This window comes from Chaetodon auriga, chromosome 2 (genome assembly GCF_051107435.1).
Source record: "Chaetodon auriga isolate fChaAug3 chromosome 2, fChaAug3.hap1, whole genome shotgun sequence".
Classification (NCBI taxonomy): Eukaryota; Metazoa; Chordata; class Actinopteri; order Chaetodontiformes; family Chaetodontidae; genus Chaetodon; species Chaetodon auriga.
The window spans coordinates 2,857,806-2,875,344 of record NC_135075.1 but is presented as its reverse complement, the minus strand read 5'-3'; the positions used below and the strand labels follow the sequence as shown (position 1 = coordinate 2,875,344).

General features: G+C 37.2%; 1 protein-coding gene across 1 annotated transcript; it reads left to right on the top strand.

The window, feature by feature from the left end:
• The first annotated feature begins 2,037 nt into the window (after nucleotides 1–2,037).
• LOC143335879 (calcium/calmodulin-dependent protein kinase type 1D-like) lies at nucleotides 2,038–17,475 on the top strand. The gene is made up of 13 exons (XM_076755542.1): nucleotides 2,038–2,420; nucleotides 5,006–5,118; nucleotides 8,540–8,665; nucleotides 10,550–10,624; nucleotides 11,053–11,191; nucleotides 11,363–11,486; nucleotides 12,160–12,235; nucleotides 12,696–12,808; nucleotides 14,274–14,352; nucleotides 14,441–14,528; nucleotides 15,164–15,516; nucleotides 16,443–16,539; nucleotides 16,632–17,475. Exons 1-12 carry the CDS (start codon nucleotides 2,316–2,318, stop codon nucleotides 16,504–16,506), a joined length of 1,455 nt encoding a protein of 484 aa, XP_076611657.1. The 5' UTR covers nucleotides 2,038–2,315; the 3' UTR covers nucleotides 16,507–16,539; nucleotides 16,632–17,475.
• Nucleotides 17,476–17,539: the final 64 nt, after the last annotated feature.

Genomic DNA, 17,539 nt, shown 5'->3' with positions numbered 1-17,539 from the left:
CAGTGAACTGTATATAATTCTTGATGAAGTGTATGTTTATATGGGTCATGATAAAAGTTGATAAGTCAAAGAACATGTGAAGCTCCTTTCAAGCTGATGACTAACTATGCAGCAAAATGTTAATGACTTATGATGGAACACACATATCCAGCCTAAAGTTTAACTGAATAAACTGCTCCTAAGTAGGGCTGCATAATAAGCATATTAAACTATTACGTTTCTTATGGTTCCTTGGTTGATTTTAATTCAAGTGTCTGTCATATTAATTGCTTATTTTAGTAATGAAAATTATTTTCTTCCTAAATTTCAATCTGCAAAAAAAAAAAAAGAAAAAAAAAGAGGATTGTAGCTCTATAAATTTTTTTGGGTGCAAAAAGGCTTTCGCTTGCCCTGTTAACACACAACTTTTTCCAATGATATACCCAATATTTGAACAAAGCAGCATCCTGATGGTTGCATTCAGAAAATGTTTTGCCCTGGCCTGCTTGCACATTGTCTGTATAAATATTAATGTAAATATGACAACTATTGATGCACTATATATGGCCTCTCTTTGCATTAGCTGCTGATGTATATAAGCAGCTTAGTTGGGCCATGAGGGATTTTTCTGCCATTGAGGGACATGTCCTGTGCTGCAGCATTACATACAGTATCTTGAGGATGTATAGACTGCTGAAGCATGACCCAATGGAATGATGAAACAGACCATTCCAAGAGAGACCATTCCATTTGAGTGGTGAGACAAGATGTTGGTACAAAAGAAGAACTGTTTGCACATTTTAAGGTTGAGTGCAGACATGACAGCACATGTGACAGAGGAATATATATGAATATTGTCTATCACTACATAACGTCATCATTAGAAAGAAGTATACATGGAGAGCTAAAAGCCATATGGTGAGGCGACATAATCATTATGGCAGGCATGCTGACTGTATATGTAAGAGATAATCTCATGCAATATTATCATTGTGCAGGTTCACTGGCTGCTGCTGCTTACAGGTATTTGGCGTATGTGTCCAGATGTAGTGTAAATTTGTTGACTACAGAGAAACAGATTAGGAAATGAGTAAACACTGGCCCGGTTCTGACAGGCAGCAAGAAGACAAATACCACACAATGTGTATAATCAGCCAGGCTGTACTTTAAGTGACTTATCCATGAGTTTATCCATGACAAGAGATTGCTTATTCAAAGAGGAGAGAAGAATCATTTAGTTTTGCCTAATTAAGTTCATCACCCATCACTAAACACCTTTCTATTTAGACTCCATGAATTCTATTTATGACTCCCATGAATTGCAAATATGCGGAATTATATATTACAAATTAATGAGGAAACATAGGTATCATTTGGGAAAAAATTTTGGTCCATTAAACATAAATTGTTTTAGCATTGAAAGGGACTTGTTTAATGCATAATTGAAAAATTAAAGGGGGCTTTCAAGCACAAAATAAAGGAATTTATTTCCTAATGATTACAAATGTTGATTTATGGTCAACATAACAATAAAAGATTTTGCAAGTGGATTAAATCTGACTAAGCACCAATGCTTGCTATGTCTGTTGGAAATATCAGTGTTGATATACATGAATGAACAGGCCTCAAAGTGGCTCAACTAGAAGGGAAAAGAAAGTAACTGATAAATTGATTGAAGAAAATGAATGGATGACCATTTTGATAACTGATTAATGGTTTATCATCTAATATCCAAAGATTTGCTTGTTTTTTCTTTTCCAGTTTGAGGATTGCTGCTCTTCTGTTTTATATCATTGCTGGGATAAGATATCTTGAAGTCTTTGGGCTGTTGGTCAGACAAATTAAAGATTTTATACACATGACTTCGCAGAAGTGGTAATTAAGTAATTTAGTCAAGTAGGATTGCATTTTTTTTACTCAAATGTATTTTTTTACAGATTGGGAGACTTAGCTTTCATCAGACATATTCTGAAAGTTGTTCTTTTTACCTTTACTTCATTTAGCTGGTGGCTTTTATTGTTAACAATGATGACATGCAGTTTGACATATTTCCAATGCATGAGGAAATAGTCGAAACAAGATGCAAATCATTATGAATATGGTATAATTAATGCCTTCACACTTGACCTCACAGATTTTGTCTGAGTTACGAATTTATTTGTTAAATAATAAAAGAATCGTCATCCCAAATGTAGAAGAGAACGAGCTATAATTAACCAAATGCAAAGACTGACAGTTTTTACAGAAGAGGGACAGCATTGTAACCGGAGTGCAGCAGTTTCCAGGAGTCCTTAAATGCAGCACGTCGTCTGATTACTGACACTGAGCAGCGATGAATGGACGAGGCTCCGCCCCCTGCGCGTGTAGCTCGGCAACCTGGTTCATACAGTCAGGTCCGTCCACGAGCGCCTCACCTCCACCTGTTCCACGCCGCTCCGCAGGTAAAACTCTTTCTGCATCTATTCTTTATTATATCTGTACAACTACAGTGAAACCAAGTCGTCTTTGTTCAGAAATATGTCGTATGCTCACATAATGAGTTATAAAAAAAGATGTTTAAAATTGAAACATTTAAATAATACGAGCTCATTTCAGACTCGAGCTGGCTCTTGCTGTCCCGAGATACTTTCTGCCCTCTCGTCACAAATTATAATGATATTTTTTGGGAAACAGAATGAACATGCAGGCTTCTTCAAAACTACTCACATGAATCCAATGGGACTCTTGAATTTGGCTTCAATAAACATTTCAACTGCTGTCAGTTTTACGCTCTTTGCTTCAGTGTAGCCTATTTTGGTGTTTGCTTTTTGGAATCACTAGAGGACAAACAGTTCAAACTATCTTAAGCATATCTTTCTAGTCTTTTAATCTCTACCCCTTAATTTCTCTAAAATTGGTCATAACATTTAGAGCTTTAGAAACAAACAAAGCAATGATTCAAAGGATTCTGTGCCCCGATGAGTAAAAGGCATGAATAAAAGCTGTACTTCCATTAGTTTTCCTAGAAAATCCAAATGATCTTGTAATAATGTAAGCAAATAGAATTCAGTTAGCATATAAAGTGGTTGTGAAATATTCCTTGTAGCCTCAAAAATGTGACAATGACTTTCTGGGCTTTAACTTTAATGAAGTGCATTCTAAAATTGGCAAATCAGTTCTAGGATGTAATACATAACATTGGTGCATTTCAGCAAATATTTTTGGAAGGTCACAGTTCATTTCCTTTCAAGGCCAAGCTTATAAAATGACCCAGTTTTTGTCCTGTCAGGGAATCAGCCACTAATCTGTTCGTTCTGCAGACAGAGGGAGTACAAGAGGTGAGGAGGAGGGAGGGAGGGCAGGAGGGATGGCTGGGACGATGAACTAACCGCTGCTATTTACCTCTTTAATCCTCAGTCTTTTTCAGTCTTGTGTAACTGATAGGTACAAATGGGCTTTACCCAGTGAGGACTGACTTCAGTCATGGACATGCAACTGTTTATGTAACCAGAACACAAGGGGAAGGTGGGGTGACATCTTAGAGGGTCGTAGAACAGGTAAAGGTTAGGGTCAGGGAAGCACTTATGACACCTGCACTGACTTTAGTAATCATGTGTCTGATCATTGTGGTCAAGACTGCAGTCAGGATTTTAGAAATACTGAGGTCATTTTTTTCCCAACATATGTCTGTCCTGCAAAAAAAACCTATATTTTCCAAACATTAGCTTTCCATGAGCTAAGAGAAATTCTTTCCAGCACTGTGACAATGTCTTTTCAGATAAGTCAGTGGGTTTTTCAATTAACAATTTGGACAGACACATAAGAAAATTTTCTAAACCCTGAAAGAAATACCAACTCTGCAGGATTCATGTTATGATGGGAAATAAATTTTTAATTCACCAAAACTAGTTTGATTGAACAAAATTAATTACATCTAAAAAATAATAGAATTACTTGCTAAAATGTCCATCAAAAAAGAGCAAACTCCCTCCAGGTTCTTAAAACACCTAAATACCCAGAAAGAAGTACAGAGGACATGACAGTGTCCTCGATGGTAGCTGCGGCACTAATTGTAGTTGACAACTAACAATTATTTTTATCATCAGTTCTTTTTTCTTTTTTTTTTTTTAAAAGAGTATTAGAAGAAAGTAGAAAAGTATTTGCTCTAAGCCTAATGCCTTTATAATGTATGGGTAAATATTGGTCATTGTCTGACCAAGAGCCAACAAACACAATTCATTATTCAATTACAATGATATTAGCAGAGACATGGAGAAAATTCCCACATTTGACAAGCTTGAACGAGTAAACGTTTGCTATTTTTACTGAATAAATAACTTAAAAGTAAAAGATTAATATATTGTTAAAGATTTGACAAATACATTTGCTGTTCATCAACTAATCATCAGCTAATAGTTGCACCACAGAGTTCCAACCAGTCCACATACCTAAATAACAAGAAGCCATTTGTCAGTGTCTTTCAAAAAAAGAAAACTCAGGACTTTTCCAAAAAGGACTTCTGAGCCTTTTCTGATTTTGCAGAGACACCCCGCAATCATCAAGTCACACAGCCAGTCAAGTTATCTGTCCTGCAAATGACATCCTTCCTTCAGTAGGAGAGCAAAATGATTCTAAAAGAAAAAAGTCTTCATGATTTATTCCTCCACAGGATTCCATTTTGATTCTTTCAGCAAAGATACAGCGCATCACATATTTCTTACTCTGCCCATGATTTAATTGAATTCAGTTTGATTTGTTTTGATATTTCCAAAAGGCATAAATACATTTCTTTGAAGATTCAGTTAAAGATAGTTAGACATACATTATATTCCTTGCACCATAATGTTCACAGAATGAGATTTATTGAGGGCCAAACTTTAGCTTTCACATGTGAGGGACAGAGGCACGTTAAAGTGATGCTGATCAAATGAAAATCATTGCAGGTTAAATCAACACTGGTGGCTTTCCAGTCATAAGATTGGATCTGAGTTCTCAGTGTTTTTTAACCCATAATTAATATAAATAATTTATGTCATCTGTGTTTCAGGAGTCTAACGGCAACGTCAGAGCCAAGATGGGGCGGAAGGAGATCATCTGCAGCTGGAAGAAAAGCACCAGTAACATCAAGGATGTGTTTGACTTCAAGGGGAAGATGGGATCGTAAGTACTGTTGTTCAAAATAAAGACGGATGAGAAAGACACGGTGGTTACCCAGTGTGTTACCTGAGGAAGAGAAGGACTAATCCTACATACAAGTGTCAAGATTCATTGACAGGGAATTGCCACTTGCAAGTTTTTTAGTTATTTGTAAGACAATTTAAGTGTTCAAAAAAAAAAAAAGAGAAAGAAGTTACGCTTGAAGACCATCAATTCAGCAGTAATGAGCATTCATTTTAAGTGAATTTCTCCAGTGTGAGATCAATAAAGTTTATCTTATCACATCTACTCGTTGCACCATGCCACACCAAACTGCTATTTGACAGTTTGTCAATCATGTCTGATGTCTTTCTCACACGAGGAAGCCATTTAATACCAAATACCATTTGTTAATGCTAATGCTAATGCTAATGTGGGTGTGGTCTTAAAAAAGCAGGATCAAAACAGTCCAAAACACAATATGGACAGAACTGAAAATGGCAGGTGCAGTTGCATTCACAAAAGCTTCCTTTGTGCTTTGCCTCAGCTCTCCTTGAAGGTGGAGATTTCTCTTCAGATTTTTAGAAGTAAATACTGTGAACCATCATCAAGGATGGGATGCTTGTTTTTGTTGCAGCCACAAGCTTGTTTTCAGTGATCGTTCTACAGTAACAAATTATTTTGCCCAAGTTCAGAGGGCTGTCACTGGTTTAAGTGGATGGAAGGGGTTACTGCTGTTTATCTCCCAGTTACCAGGCTCTGACTGGGCTCTACGGGCTGTGGTTAATCCCTTTCATCACCTCCCTGAGAGCTTGTTTTATCAATGGAGCCTCTTACTCTGTGAGTAATCTACTCACAGCTGAACCTACCAGTGGAAGATTTTACATCGTTAACCTATCAGTCCTGATGACTACTTTGCTGTAAAATAAGCTTGATCAGGTGTGATATTAATATTGACATTTTGTGCCTGCAAAAGTTTAGTGCATATTTAGATTTTAAGATACATAACCTGATTTTGCTCTAGCCCCAAACAGCTGTTTTGATACCTGTGCCCAGATGGTACCTCAGTACGAATGCCAAACTATGCTGTGTCAGTAGTTTAGTTTCCTGGGTGTAAGCCATGTTTTGACAGAAAGCTGTGCATTTTTTTTATGGGCGGCTCCACTAATGTTACATATCAAAATCAATTTGCCAGTTATGAGAAACATCACAGCCATTCTAGGGAATGAAAGTCAGGATGTCTCGGCCTGTGCTGCATCTATTTTGGCCATTCTTTTTTTTTATTTTATTTTTTTTTAATCTGTCTTGCATCAGTCCCAGCTTTATGGAAGTGTAATACTAAATTGATGAATTGGTCCTTTAACAAATTAAGCCTTCTTTGCAAATTGATGTATAGTTTGTAAGACAAGCAGCTTTGCATCAACTTAAATTAAATATACTATAAAATTAACAAGGAATAAGAATATGAATAGTAAAGAATACCGAGAATACCAGAAACTGTTGGTGCAAACTAATACTGACATTTCACACTCAGTCTTATATGTGATTTGTCTGTGCCCTAAAAACACTGAAATGGTCCTTGACTTAAATTTGATTAGTAGTTATTAGCAAACTGTTTCTCTCCCGTCCTGCACTGAAACAGTTTTGTTTTATCAGCATAATTTTCAGAAATGTAGGTAGACCAGTATACCAGGCTGGCTTCATATCACTGGTCAGCCCAATGACCTGTAACAAATGCTTGTTAACTATAGGTGTAGATTACTCAGAGCTGTCCTGCACTCTCAAAGCTGCTTAGCGCTCTGTCCTCAACTGGCTGTGAATGAGTCAGGTGTGTGTAGCACTGACGTCAGAACAGCACTACAGGAACATCCTAGCACCACTTCATTATAGGATTAAGAGTTTGACTATATTGGTGTATTGGTGGTCTGAATGTACAGTATATGAGGGGAGGTTGTGTAAGCAGGTGCAGGTGTATGTTTGTGCAAACATGAGATGCAAAGGTGTCTGAGTCAACACATCTGTTACTTTCAAATACATTAGAGATGGACTCACATTGATTTGCAAAGGTGCATTCAGATTTTTTTAAAGTAATAAATAAGCAGATTTTTCTTTTGGTGCAACAATAATACCTCCATGGTTTTCATTCCAAGTGATCGACTGTCAAGTTTCAAGTAGAAACAAGTGTAAATCAGCATGTTCACAGGACACTCAAATTCTCCACAAATTCTCACCTTAATTCATAACACAATGCATGGCAAGTAGCATCGGCAGTACTAGGCTTTAAGGCATTTTGGAGGCCAGAGTTGCAGTACAGTATCACTGGTACAAATGCTTGACTCAGAGGCCAAAATGTAGGATTACACCCTAGGTGAAATCTGATGACGAGCCTAAAGAAAAAGGTGCCATGCTGAAACACAGCCAAGACTGTCTTGGCCTGTCCAGGTTACATGATGTTGTAACTCATGGCGGCCTGGTTTAGAGTGACTCACTAAAGTCACGGCAGTCTTGATCGGAGATGTGCTTCTGGACGTTATGTGGTGTCTGTAATGGAGGTTGGCATTTTAAATCAAACCTATACTGTTCCACCTGATTGACAGCACACGTTGATTGACAGCACACTCAGTTAACACACAGTTTGGTCATTCAGCTACATTTACATGTGCATAGCAGGGTTTCTGATTACTGAGAATTTGTTGTTGACAAATCACTGAGTGAGATAGATAATTCCAGTAATGTGTGATTCTTGACAAATAAAAAACTCTTCCTGGAGCTGCAGCATAATGACTAACATAGTGCAACCTCAAAGGCTCCATGAAATAAGCAGATTAACAAACAAGGTAAAGCTGCTGCTAAATGTAACCAGGACGCTGAGTATGCAGTTTGAATATATCTGTGGTTTGCAGAAACTCACAATGCCAACATTTATTCTGATGTCCGGGTTGGAATATGAAATCAGCATATTTAAACAGAGTGGAATGGAACACAGGCTGGAGCAACACTGCAGGTAGCCAATTACAGCAGATCAGCACAGCTTTCAAAGCACACTGCAGACAGACTTATGAAGAAGACAGTAAATGTTATTACATTTTCAGTGCTCTGATAATTCATTTTGCAAGTAGTTGGTGCGAATATTTGTCTCTCAAAAGATTTCTAACATACGAACAGACTTGAGTGCTGCCACGTAGCATTTTGTGTCTTCTATTAACGAAAGCTAAAACACTACAGCAATCAGAACCAAAAAAGGAGGCAAAATATAACGTGGAACTGTCAGAAACACAAGTGCTGTTCACAGTTAAACTGCACTGAAAAATCCAACCAAGCAACAGAGAGTGAAATGTTCAAGTATTGCTTGGCAAATATACTGTATCTTAAGTCGTTTACAAAAATGCCTTTCAGTTAACCCCACTTCAATTTTTCTGTCTCTGTCTTTTCTTTTTTTGTGCAGGGGGTCTTTTTCAGAGGTTTTTATGGTGAGAGAGAAGAATACAGGAAAGCTGTATGCCCTGAAATGTCTGAAGAAAAAACACCTCATTCATAGCAACCTGGAAAATGAAATCAATGTACTGAAAAGGTAAAACACACACACACACACACACACACACACACACACACACACAAACCTTAAGCCTAACCCTTACTTAGGTCACTTTTGACAAAATTACATAGACATACATCCATTTCCTGGAGACTTACCCTAACCCTAACCATAACAACGACTCGCCTAACCCTAATCCTAACCTGTACCTAAACCCAACTGTAAAAATCAGACCCAAAAAGCATCCTGTTTTCCAATTAGAGACACGACTTGTGTCCTCAATTGCACCAGCTGTCCTCATTGAACTGATTTTGAGTCTGAAACTTGTTCCTGAAAGTAGCCTAAGTAAATAAAGTATAAAATATTTAAATCTAGGTAAAACTAGAGTAGAATAAGGATAAAAATCTTAAGAAGTCTAAAGCTCTAAAAGAACTCTACATCTGGTGTCTAGTAAGAGTAAGATTTCAGTTTTGTCCTCATTTGTCTTTAGGAAATTATTGCTCCTCTACTTATTTTTTGCCAAAAGACAGTTAACAACGGAGTCAATAGCTGCAGCATCATTTGGTTCAGCAGAGATGTACAGTTGTGTGTCATCTGTGTAACTATGGAAACATACATTGTGTTCTCTCATGATGTCACCTAGTGGCAGCATGTATAGTGACAGTAATGGACCGAGGCAGCTACCTTGTGCAACCCCAGAACAGATGTTATGTTTCTCAGAAACATGATCTCCAAGACTAATTTAAAACTTTCTCCCTTTGATGTTTGTTTGAAATATATTTGAAATCAATAAGTTCCTTTACAATATTATTGTATGTGTGGACTGGAGTAATGCATTACTGATTACACTAATTTTGCTTTACTTTCACCAAAATAACAACAGTATAGAGTTATATGTTACAGCCGTGTTATGGTTTGCAATAACCTGATCTCTGTGGAAGAGTTAGCTTAGATACGCTTCATTTTATTCTGTAAAGCTGTTTGTGTCAGCTCCTTGCAGGCTAGCATTTTACCTGTGTCTCAGGCATAACCGTGACCTGATGCTTTCATTTACTCTTCATCTATTTTTTTGACAATGCACCTGTAAATGTGAGGCTGAATCCCAATAAAAAGGCACTGAATCAATTTATTTATGTACGTTTTGCAACCTAGGCAGAGCTTTTATTCTTTGTTTTCTGGATAGACATAGCCAGACACACCTCTTTTGCACTAAGTTTAGTGAAAGTTAAACTATTGGCCCCCATTTACCATCATGCTGTGCTGGACTGAGTAGTTTGTTTGTGTGTTTGCTGTTTTATATTCCAAAATGCAAACGTTACTTTGTAACGTTAGTGTTAGTGTACAGTCATTTTGTTTGTAATGTGTCTGTGCAGAACATGGTGGTTTATTTTGGTAATTGTCATTTTTGTGCTGGTTTATTGTTTTAAGTATTTGTGAAGTGGCTAGCAGGTTTGTTGAGCCAGGCTGTATTTAACAATAACCTGTGTTTGAAACTGCCTAGAACACTAGCAACTCATACTGATATGGCCAAAATGTAGCACATAATGCACAATATGCAAATATTACCTGGATGTCATATTGATTTGGTAAAGATCTCCAGTATGTATCACACCAGTGTAACTTTCATATGCTCTTTCGTCATTAAATTCACTTCTGAGGATTTACTCATTTTGCCTTTATTTCAAAATAAGAGCACACTGTTACTCAAGATAACTTCATTCAGGATTGACTGGAAATAACTAAATTAGCGGAATGAGAACAAACAGGATTATTTAATCTGATAACAGCATGATAACCTGAACTATTTAAACCACGGTTGAAGAACAGGGCCCAGTATAACAGCTGTAACAACACTATAAACATGCAACATTTGCCAGTGAAGACAGAAATGATGCCTCAACCTCTTTCTTACTATTTCAGGATAAAGCACGAGAACGTAGTTGGACTGGAGGATTTCTATGAGAGTCGAACGCACTATTACCTGGTCATGCAACTGTAAGTGGGCTCATTATTATCATCTCATGTCAATGGTATTTCCAATGGGTCTCATTTCTTATTCTGCATTGACAGTATAATAAATATTCTGTATCAGATTGTTCCATCTTTTCATTGAAGCAAAATGATGTTTACAATGAGTGAAATATTTAAACCCAAAGTTCCATGTTTGGTAAGAATGCACCATTCCATCAAAGGAGTTATTCTAAATGCTTTTTGCATAATTTTATACAGTACCCATGTTCCCAAAATTCAACCTGACCCATTGGTAAATTTGGGAAGTGTTGAATCTTTGCTAAAATTAAAACAAAGTTCAAAATCTCTTTGTCCAAGTGGCACATCAAAGGTGTGGTAGAGGGTCACAAAATCTAAGACCCCTAGAGAGATAAAAACACTGATGATTTCCTTGTGTATTTGTGTGTGTGCAGGGTGTCAGGTGGAGAGCTGTTTGATCGCATTTTAGACAAGGGGGTTTACACTGAGAGGGATGCCAGTAAAGTGATCAAACAGGTGCTGCAGGCCGTCAACTACCTGCACGAGAACAGCATTGTACACAGGGATCTTAAGGTAACACACACACACACACACACACACACACACACACACGCACGCACACACTCATACACAAACTTTCTGTCTTTCCCCACTTTTTACCTCTCTCTCTCTCTCTCTCTCTCTCTCTCTCTCTCTCTCTCTCTCTCTCTCTCTCTCTCTCTCCCCTTCTCTCTCTGCGAGCAGCCTGAGAACCTGCTGTACTATAACACAGATGAGAATGCGAAGATCATGGTCAGTGACTTTGGTTTGTCCAAGGCGTTGGAGCATGGTGTGATGTCCACAGCCTGTGGTACACCAGGATATGTTGGTGAGTTATGGGGCAGGGGCATACACATACACTTTTTGCAATGTTCCCCTGCTATCTACACCTGATAGAAAACTCTACATTTAAATAACTAAAAAGAATTCAAGCATAAATTACAATCCAGCATTATTTAAATGGTGTATTGGTGGTTATCACACAAAGAAAATGAATCAGGACAGTTAAGCAGAATGATGTAAGTTACATGCAAAGTACATGTTAATGGAATAGTTAAGAAAAACAAGAGCAGTAAATCAGTTTTCATAAATCAATGAAATAGTCAGTCTTGGTATCCATGTTTTTATAATCAGAGGGAATATATCATACTAGATGTTAAAATGTGTCAAATACTCAATTGTATTAGCAGATAAAAAGCAAATATTGTCATAATGACATGCTGAGGGTTTTTTGTTGGCAGTTATTTGATCTCTGTTAGAACTACAGTACTATTAGAGTTGTTGCACTTGAAATGATTAATAATATCATCTATGATATCAAAATTTGCCATTAGTGTGATTTATGGGATTATAGCAGCTTTGCAGCTGGCAGCTGATAGTGACATTTGAAATCCCAACAACATAAATATTAGAGGACATCCATAGTAAAAGTAATCCACTTTGAACAGTGCTTCTTCTTCCTCTCACCTGCCTGTTACCCACTGTCATGTGTCGTTCCACAGCCCCTGAGGTCTTGGCTCAGAAACCCTACAGCAAAGCAGTGGACTGCTGGTCCATTGGAGTCATCACATATATCCTGTGAGTTCTGTTCTTGATCAGTAACATAGCACAGTATATGGCTGTTCAGAAATGGTCATTACAGATTCAAAATGATTTATTTTCAGATTCTGTAAATATTTTACCCACCATAAGCTTATAGTTGAGAGTTCTTTCATGTCTCCTGGATCAGCTGTGAATATTATGTTATGTAGAGGTTATAAATCAAACACATGCTTTTTTCTTTTTTCTTTTTTTTTCTTTTTTAAACTTTTCGATCAGTTTGGTTTATGGAATTGTGCTATATACTACAAAGCCTGTGATCCTGAGTGACTGTTTGTGGAGGAACCACAGTGATATCATATTTAGAGTACCAGGTAGCTGTAACCAGGAGCAAAACACTGCACCGTAGTTTAAGTCATCCAAAATCTAGGTGTACAGGATTTTCAAAAGGTGGATATAAAGAGATCAGCTGAGTTAAGTTGTTGTCTCTGTGTTGCAGGCTCTGCGGCTACCCTCCATTCTTTGAAGAGAACGAGACTCGTCTGTTTTCAAAGATCATGAGGGCTGAGTACGCCTTTCATTCACCCTTCTGGGACAACATCTCTGAGTCAGGTGTGAAAACTGTAGAAAACATTTCACATCTCAGTGCTGAAGAACGTTTAGAGGTCTAAGATGACTGCACTTTCTCTTTTAGAGTTTCATTTATTTTTAAACACTGGCGCTAATCCAGTCTTGGAGCTGAGCAACACTCAAAGTGGCTGTAATGAATATTTTTAGAACAACAAAATCAGTCTTTTCTGTGCATTTAATTTGAAACTTGACTTGGATTTATCTAGTAAGAACATGACTTATTTAATAATTGATTGCCTTAAGACTAAGCTTGAATTGAGATGTGATGGCGTGATGAGGTGAAACTTCAAAAAGGTGGACACACACGTACCACCTCAAAATCCTGACCACCTGTAGTCATTTTTGTCAGGCCTATGGGGTTGATGTTTGAGTAACTAGTTTTCTGTTTCTGATGTATTTCCCTGTTGTCCTATTTAAAAGGGAGTATTGAAAGCAAGAAGTGTCAAGCTATTGTGCAGGATAAGGTCAGCATGCATCAGACTATTCTTATAAAGTCTAAAGACTTGGTTTGTGATTTGCCTCGAAAGACTTCAAAGCAGCTCTGGTTGTTTCATAAAATGTGACAAAAATAGTGTTGTTACTATGGTTAACCTCAGTGTTAACTAGTATAGATAAGGATTTGTTCATGTATCTTTTGAGCTTAACCTAATATAGATCAGCATACCGACTAACATCATCACTTGTGGACAAGTGGATATGTCAGATATGATTACTATAAATCCAGCACTAAATGGGCAAGGACACCTCTCACCTACCTGAGGGACTAAATTAGCTGACATCAAGAGACAGGAACGTTCTTCTAATGAAAACATGTAGGACTGACTTCATTTTTCAAACGACCGGCAGGGCAGACATGAGCAGGAAAACCCTGAATGGAAATGCAAAAAAAGAAAAATAGCTTTTATATTTATATTGAAAAACTTTTGGCTGTTTGAGAAGTGAACATACTTATGAAGAGGAAAGATACAAATAGATATTTAGAAAAAAAACATTAAGTTGCAGGACCTACTTTTATTTCTCGTTGCCCAGATGCATTTTCTCTCCTTATTTTATTTAGTTTTATTTTATTTTCCCTTAATGTGTCTTAATTGTTTTGTTCTGTTTTGTTTGTTACCCAAGGTTGAGGCAGGGCAGGGGGTGTTGAGTGGGGCTTCTCTTGGACATTTCATACTAAAAACAAGTAAATGTTGTATTAGGTATGAAGAAGCTATAAAATGGTCTAATATATGAAAGAGGGGATAACAGACAGGTTCTGTTTGTCTTGATGATCAATATGAGCATTGCACTGTTGTAGGCTGACTTGGCTTTGGAAAAAACTGCAGGAAAATACAGTATTGACTACAGGAGGTCATGTCACTCACATAAAGTTCAAGGATATGTTTAACAGCAGGTGAAAGCACTCATTTCTAATCAGAAATTAACAGCTGTCCATGCCATGTCTCAACAGCCAAAGACTTCATTAGGAATTTGATGGAGAAAAACCCCACAAAACGCTTCCTCACTGAACAGGCACTCAAACACCCCTGGTTAGTCTTTTGTCTCTTTTTGACACACACATATTTTATATATTTTTTTGTTTTCCAAATCAACTAATATACTTTGGTATGATTGCAGGATTGCTGGAAACACAGCTAAAGACCTCGACATTTTTCAGTCTGTCTGTGAACAGATGGAGAGAAACTTTGCCAAATCTAAGTGGAAGGTAAGTAACGCTGCTGGCTCATGGACTACTTTGTTTTGCTTTTATTAGTTATAGGCAAACAATACATACCATGCAAATACAAACAAATGCAGTGTAAGTAGCCATATTTAACAATATATGAGCATTTGGAACATACTGTGGCTGTTAACAGTGGCAAAGGGAAAATACACCCAACATTTTCTAGTTATCTTTTATAGCCTTTGAGTGGAAAGTCTTTTATACTAAATAGCCAATAACTATCAATACCTAATGACAACTGTCCTTAAAAGTTACAGTGGTCTAAGGTAACGTCGCTTGATGTTCAAGCTTCAACTACAATGTCAAATCTAAAAACATAAAGCACTCTTAAGTGTTGTCAAATGCTGTAAACTCTTCAACACTGTTGTTGCATTTTTGAAAAATTTACATTTAACAATATCATTATGAAGTTTCCAAGCTGTACCAATTTACTTGAGGTCCAGAAATTATTCATGACACAATCACAGGAGCATTTGAAAGGGTATTAGAAGTTTAATATGTGAACCTGACTGTGACATTTTAATGGCAGGCTGTGTCCTGACTAACTCAAGAAGGATGTGTCATGGTATACCTATGCACCAATGTAACCCTCTTTCTTTGTGTGTCATTTCCAACAGCAAGCCTTCAATGCAGCCACAGTAATCCATCACATGAAGAAACTGCAGTCGTCCCAGAATGAGCCTCCCCCCTCCCCCCTCTCCATGCCCCACATCATAGTACAGTCCTCCTCCCAAAATGACCTTGAGATGCTTGGACCCTGCCACGATGAGGCTGACACCCTCGATCCAAACGGCAATCCCATTCATGCCACCAATCATCTATCCTGCAGTAATCCTGATTCACATAGAGGTGTCTTTACACCACTGAGAGCCAGTCACAGTGAGCCTGGCAACGCCCTCACCGTTGATGACACAAGAGAAGTCAACAACTTCCATTCAGAGATTGATGCTCCTTTCAGGCCTTCCAAAAGGTAAAAGCTGCTATCCTGTCCCAGCTGACATACCAGAGTTACTAGAAACATATTCTAGCAATTTATATATAGATAGATGAATCAATTGACAGAAGTCAAGGTGATTTTCAAGTTATCCCCAAGAAATCTCTTTGCTATTTTAATAATAGTAAGTAAATTTGACTGACAAATGGCTCCCCTATTTATTTCAAGTGAAACTTATTTTTTTCAATATTCCACATATTTTACCAGATCTTTGTTTACTTTGGACACAAGTATGTCTATGTCATGTTTGTGAATTAGAAAGAGCCATGTTCCAGGAATAGAGCCTTGAGGTACCCCACTAGTAGACACATTGTATCTGTGTCAGAGGTAGGCTTTTCAACAGTGACATGTAGTAAATAATAATAATCAACTAACTATTTCTGAGCATTACTTTTTAATAATGTGGATAATTCATCAAGACTTCATGTCTGTTGGTTCTGAAAGCTGTTCATGATATTTTCCAAGTGCAGTGAACAATATACCTCTAGTATGATTTGTAACATTGTCCATCGAGGTTGAATAATTGTTATGAGAACTGCATAGACAAATGATATTATCATTGTTCACATGCTTTCAAGGTCCACTGTTTTTCGATTTTCAGGTTTGATAAACCTAGTTGTTTTTGGTCATTTATCTGGATGAATTCAGTCTTGCAGTATTAATATTTTCCAATATTGAAAACAACATAGCACAAAGTTAAAGAGTAAAAGTAGTGAAAAAGCTCTTTATTGCTTTTTTTATTCGCTGTTTGTGAACATTATTCTGCTGACATCCTCTGTGGCATTCTCTGTTTTTTTCAGTGTGAAATACCTTCAGCCAGAGAAATTCAGCTCTTGAAAGTATGATTTTCTCTCACGCGCTGCCACTGTGTTATTCTAATTCATCTGTGTGATGTGTTGCAGTCTGGATGCTGTGGCTCAGAGGAAGGACCAGCCCCTTCAGTCCGGAGTATGTTCTGTCATGTGATTGGCTGGCTAATCTGAGATAAATCTCATGCAGGTAAAGGGTCTTTTCTCTCAGTCAGAATTTAAATGGCAGCTATGCAAATGGATGTAATTAATAAATCATTTTCAAAAATCTCTTTTTTTTAGTTTGTGTCTTGAGTTGATGGCACTCAGTGGCATCCATCTTGGTGTGAAGATGTTGATACATCTGGTGCTCTTTTTCTGCCTGTCATGGTTTTCTGCTGCAGAAAACATGTTCCATCGACAGACACCAGTATCTACACTGTAAAAAACACTTTAACGTGCAATGATGATGGTGTGTGTATGCAGTGAACACCACATTAAGACAGACACAAGGAAGAATTCATAATTAATAATTCATGCAAAATGCTGTTATAGTGATGACATATTTCTCAATACTATTATCTATTGTATATTATTGTCAACATGTTACTAAATGCCATTCATTTAAAATGTATTTGTTTTGAATAGTCTTAGCTGACATACTGTATGCAATGTGAAAGCTAATTTAGGATTTTTTTGGAGACTGACATGGCTGTATTTTCAATTCAAGTTTTGAAAGCTGATAAGTTTTTCCAGACTCCATACTTAAGAGTCATGTCATTTGTATTTTCTGCATATCTTTATCAAGATATCCACCGTTGGACACTATAATGAAATCTGACAATCTATTTTTAACTGCAGGCAGAATTTTGCATACCATATTGTTATTTTTTCATTTATGATTCATTAGATTGATGGATTCCAACTTCCACCTTACAACTCTTCTTATGAGATTAAACTATCTGAGGTTGAGTCAGTGTCATGTGCATAACCTGCTCTCTTCTTCAACACCTGAACTCATTAAGTGCCACAAGCTAATGTAAAAATGCTGTCAACACTAGTGATGTCATAGATGAATCTGAATTCACAAATGTAGTGACAAACATGTCTTTTGTATTATTTTCTCAATAAATATTTAGTAACCAGTCGTCGTGCTTCTTCTTGTGTTGAATGAATAGCTGCAATACCATGCAAGCCTCTCCCTTAAGACA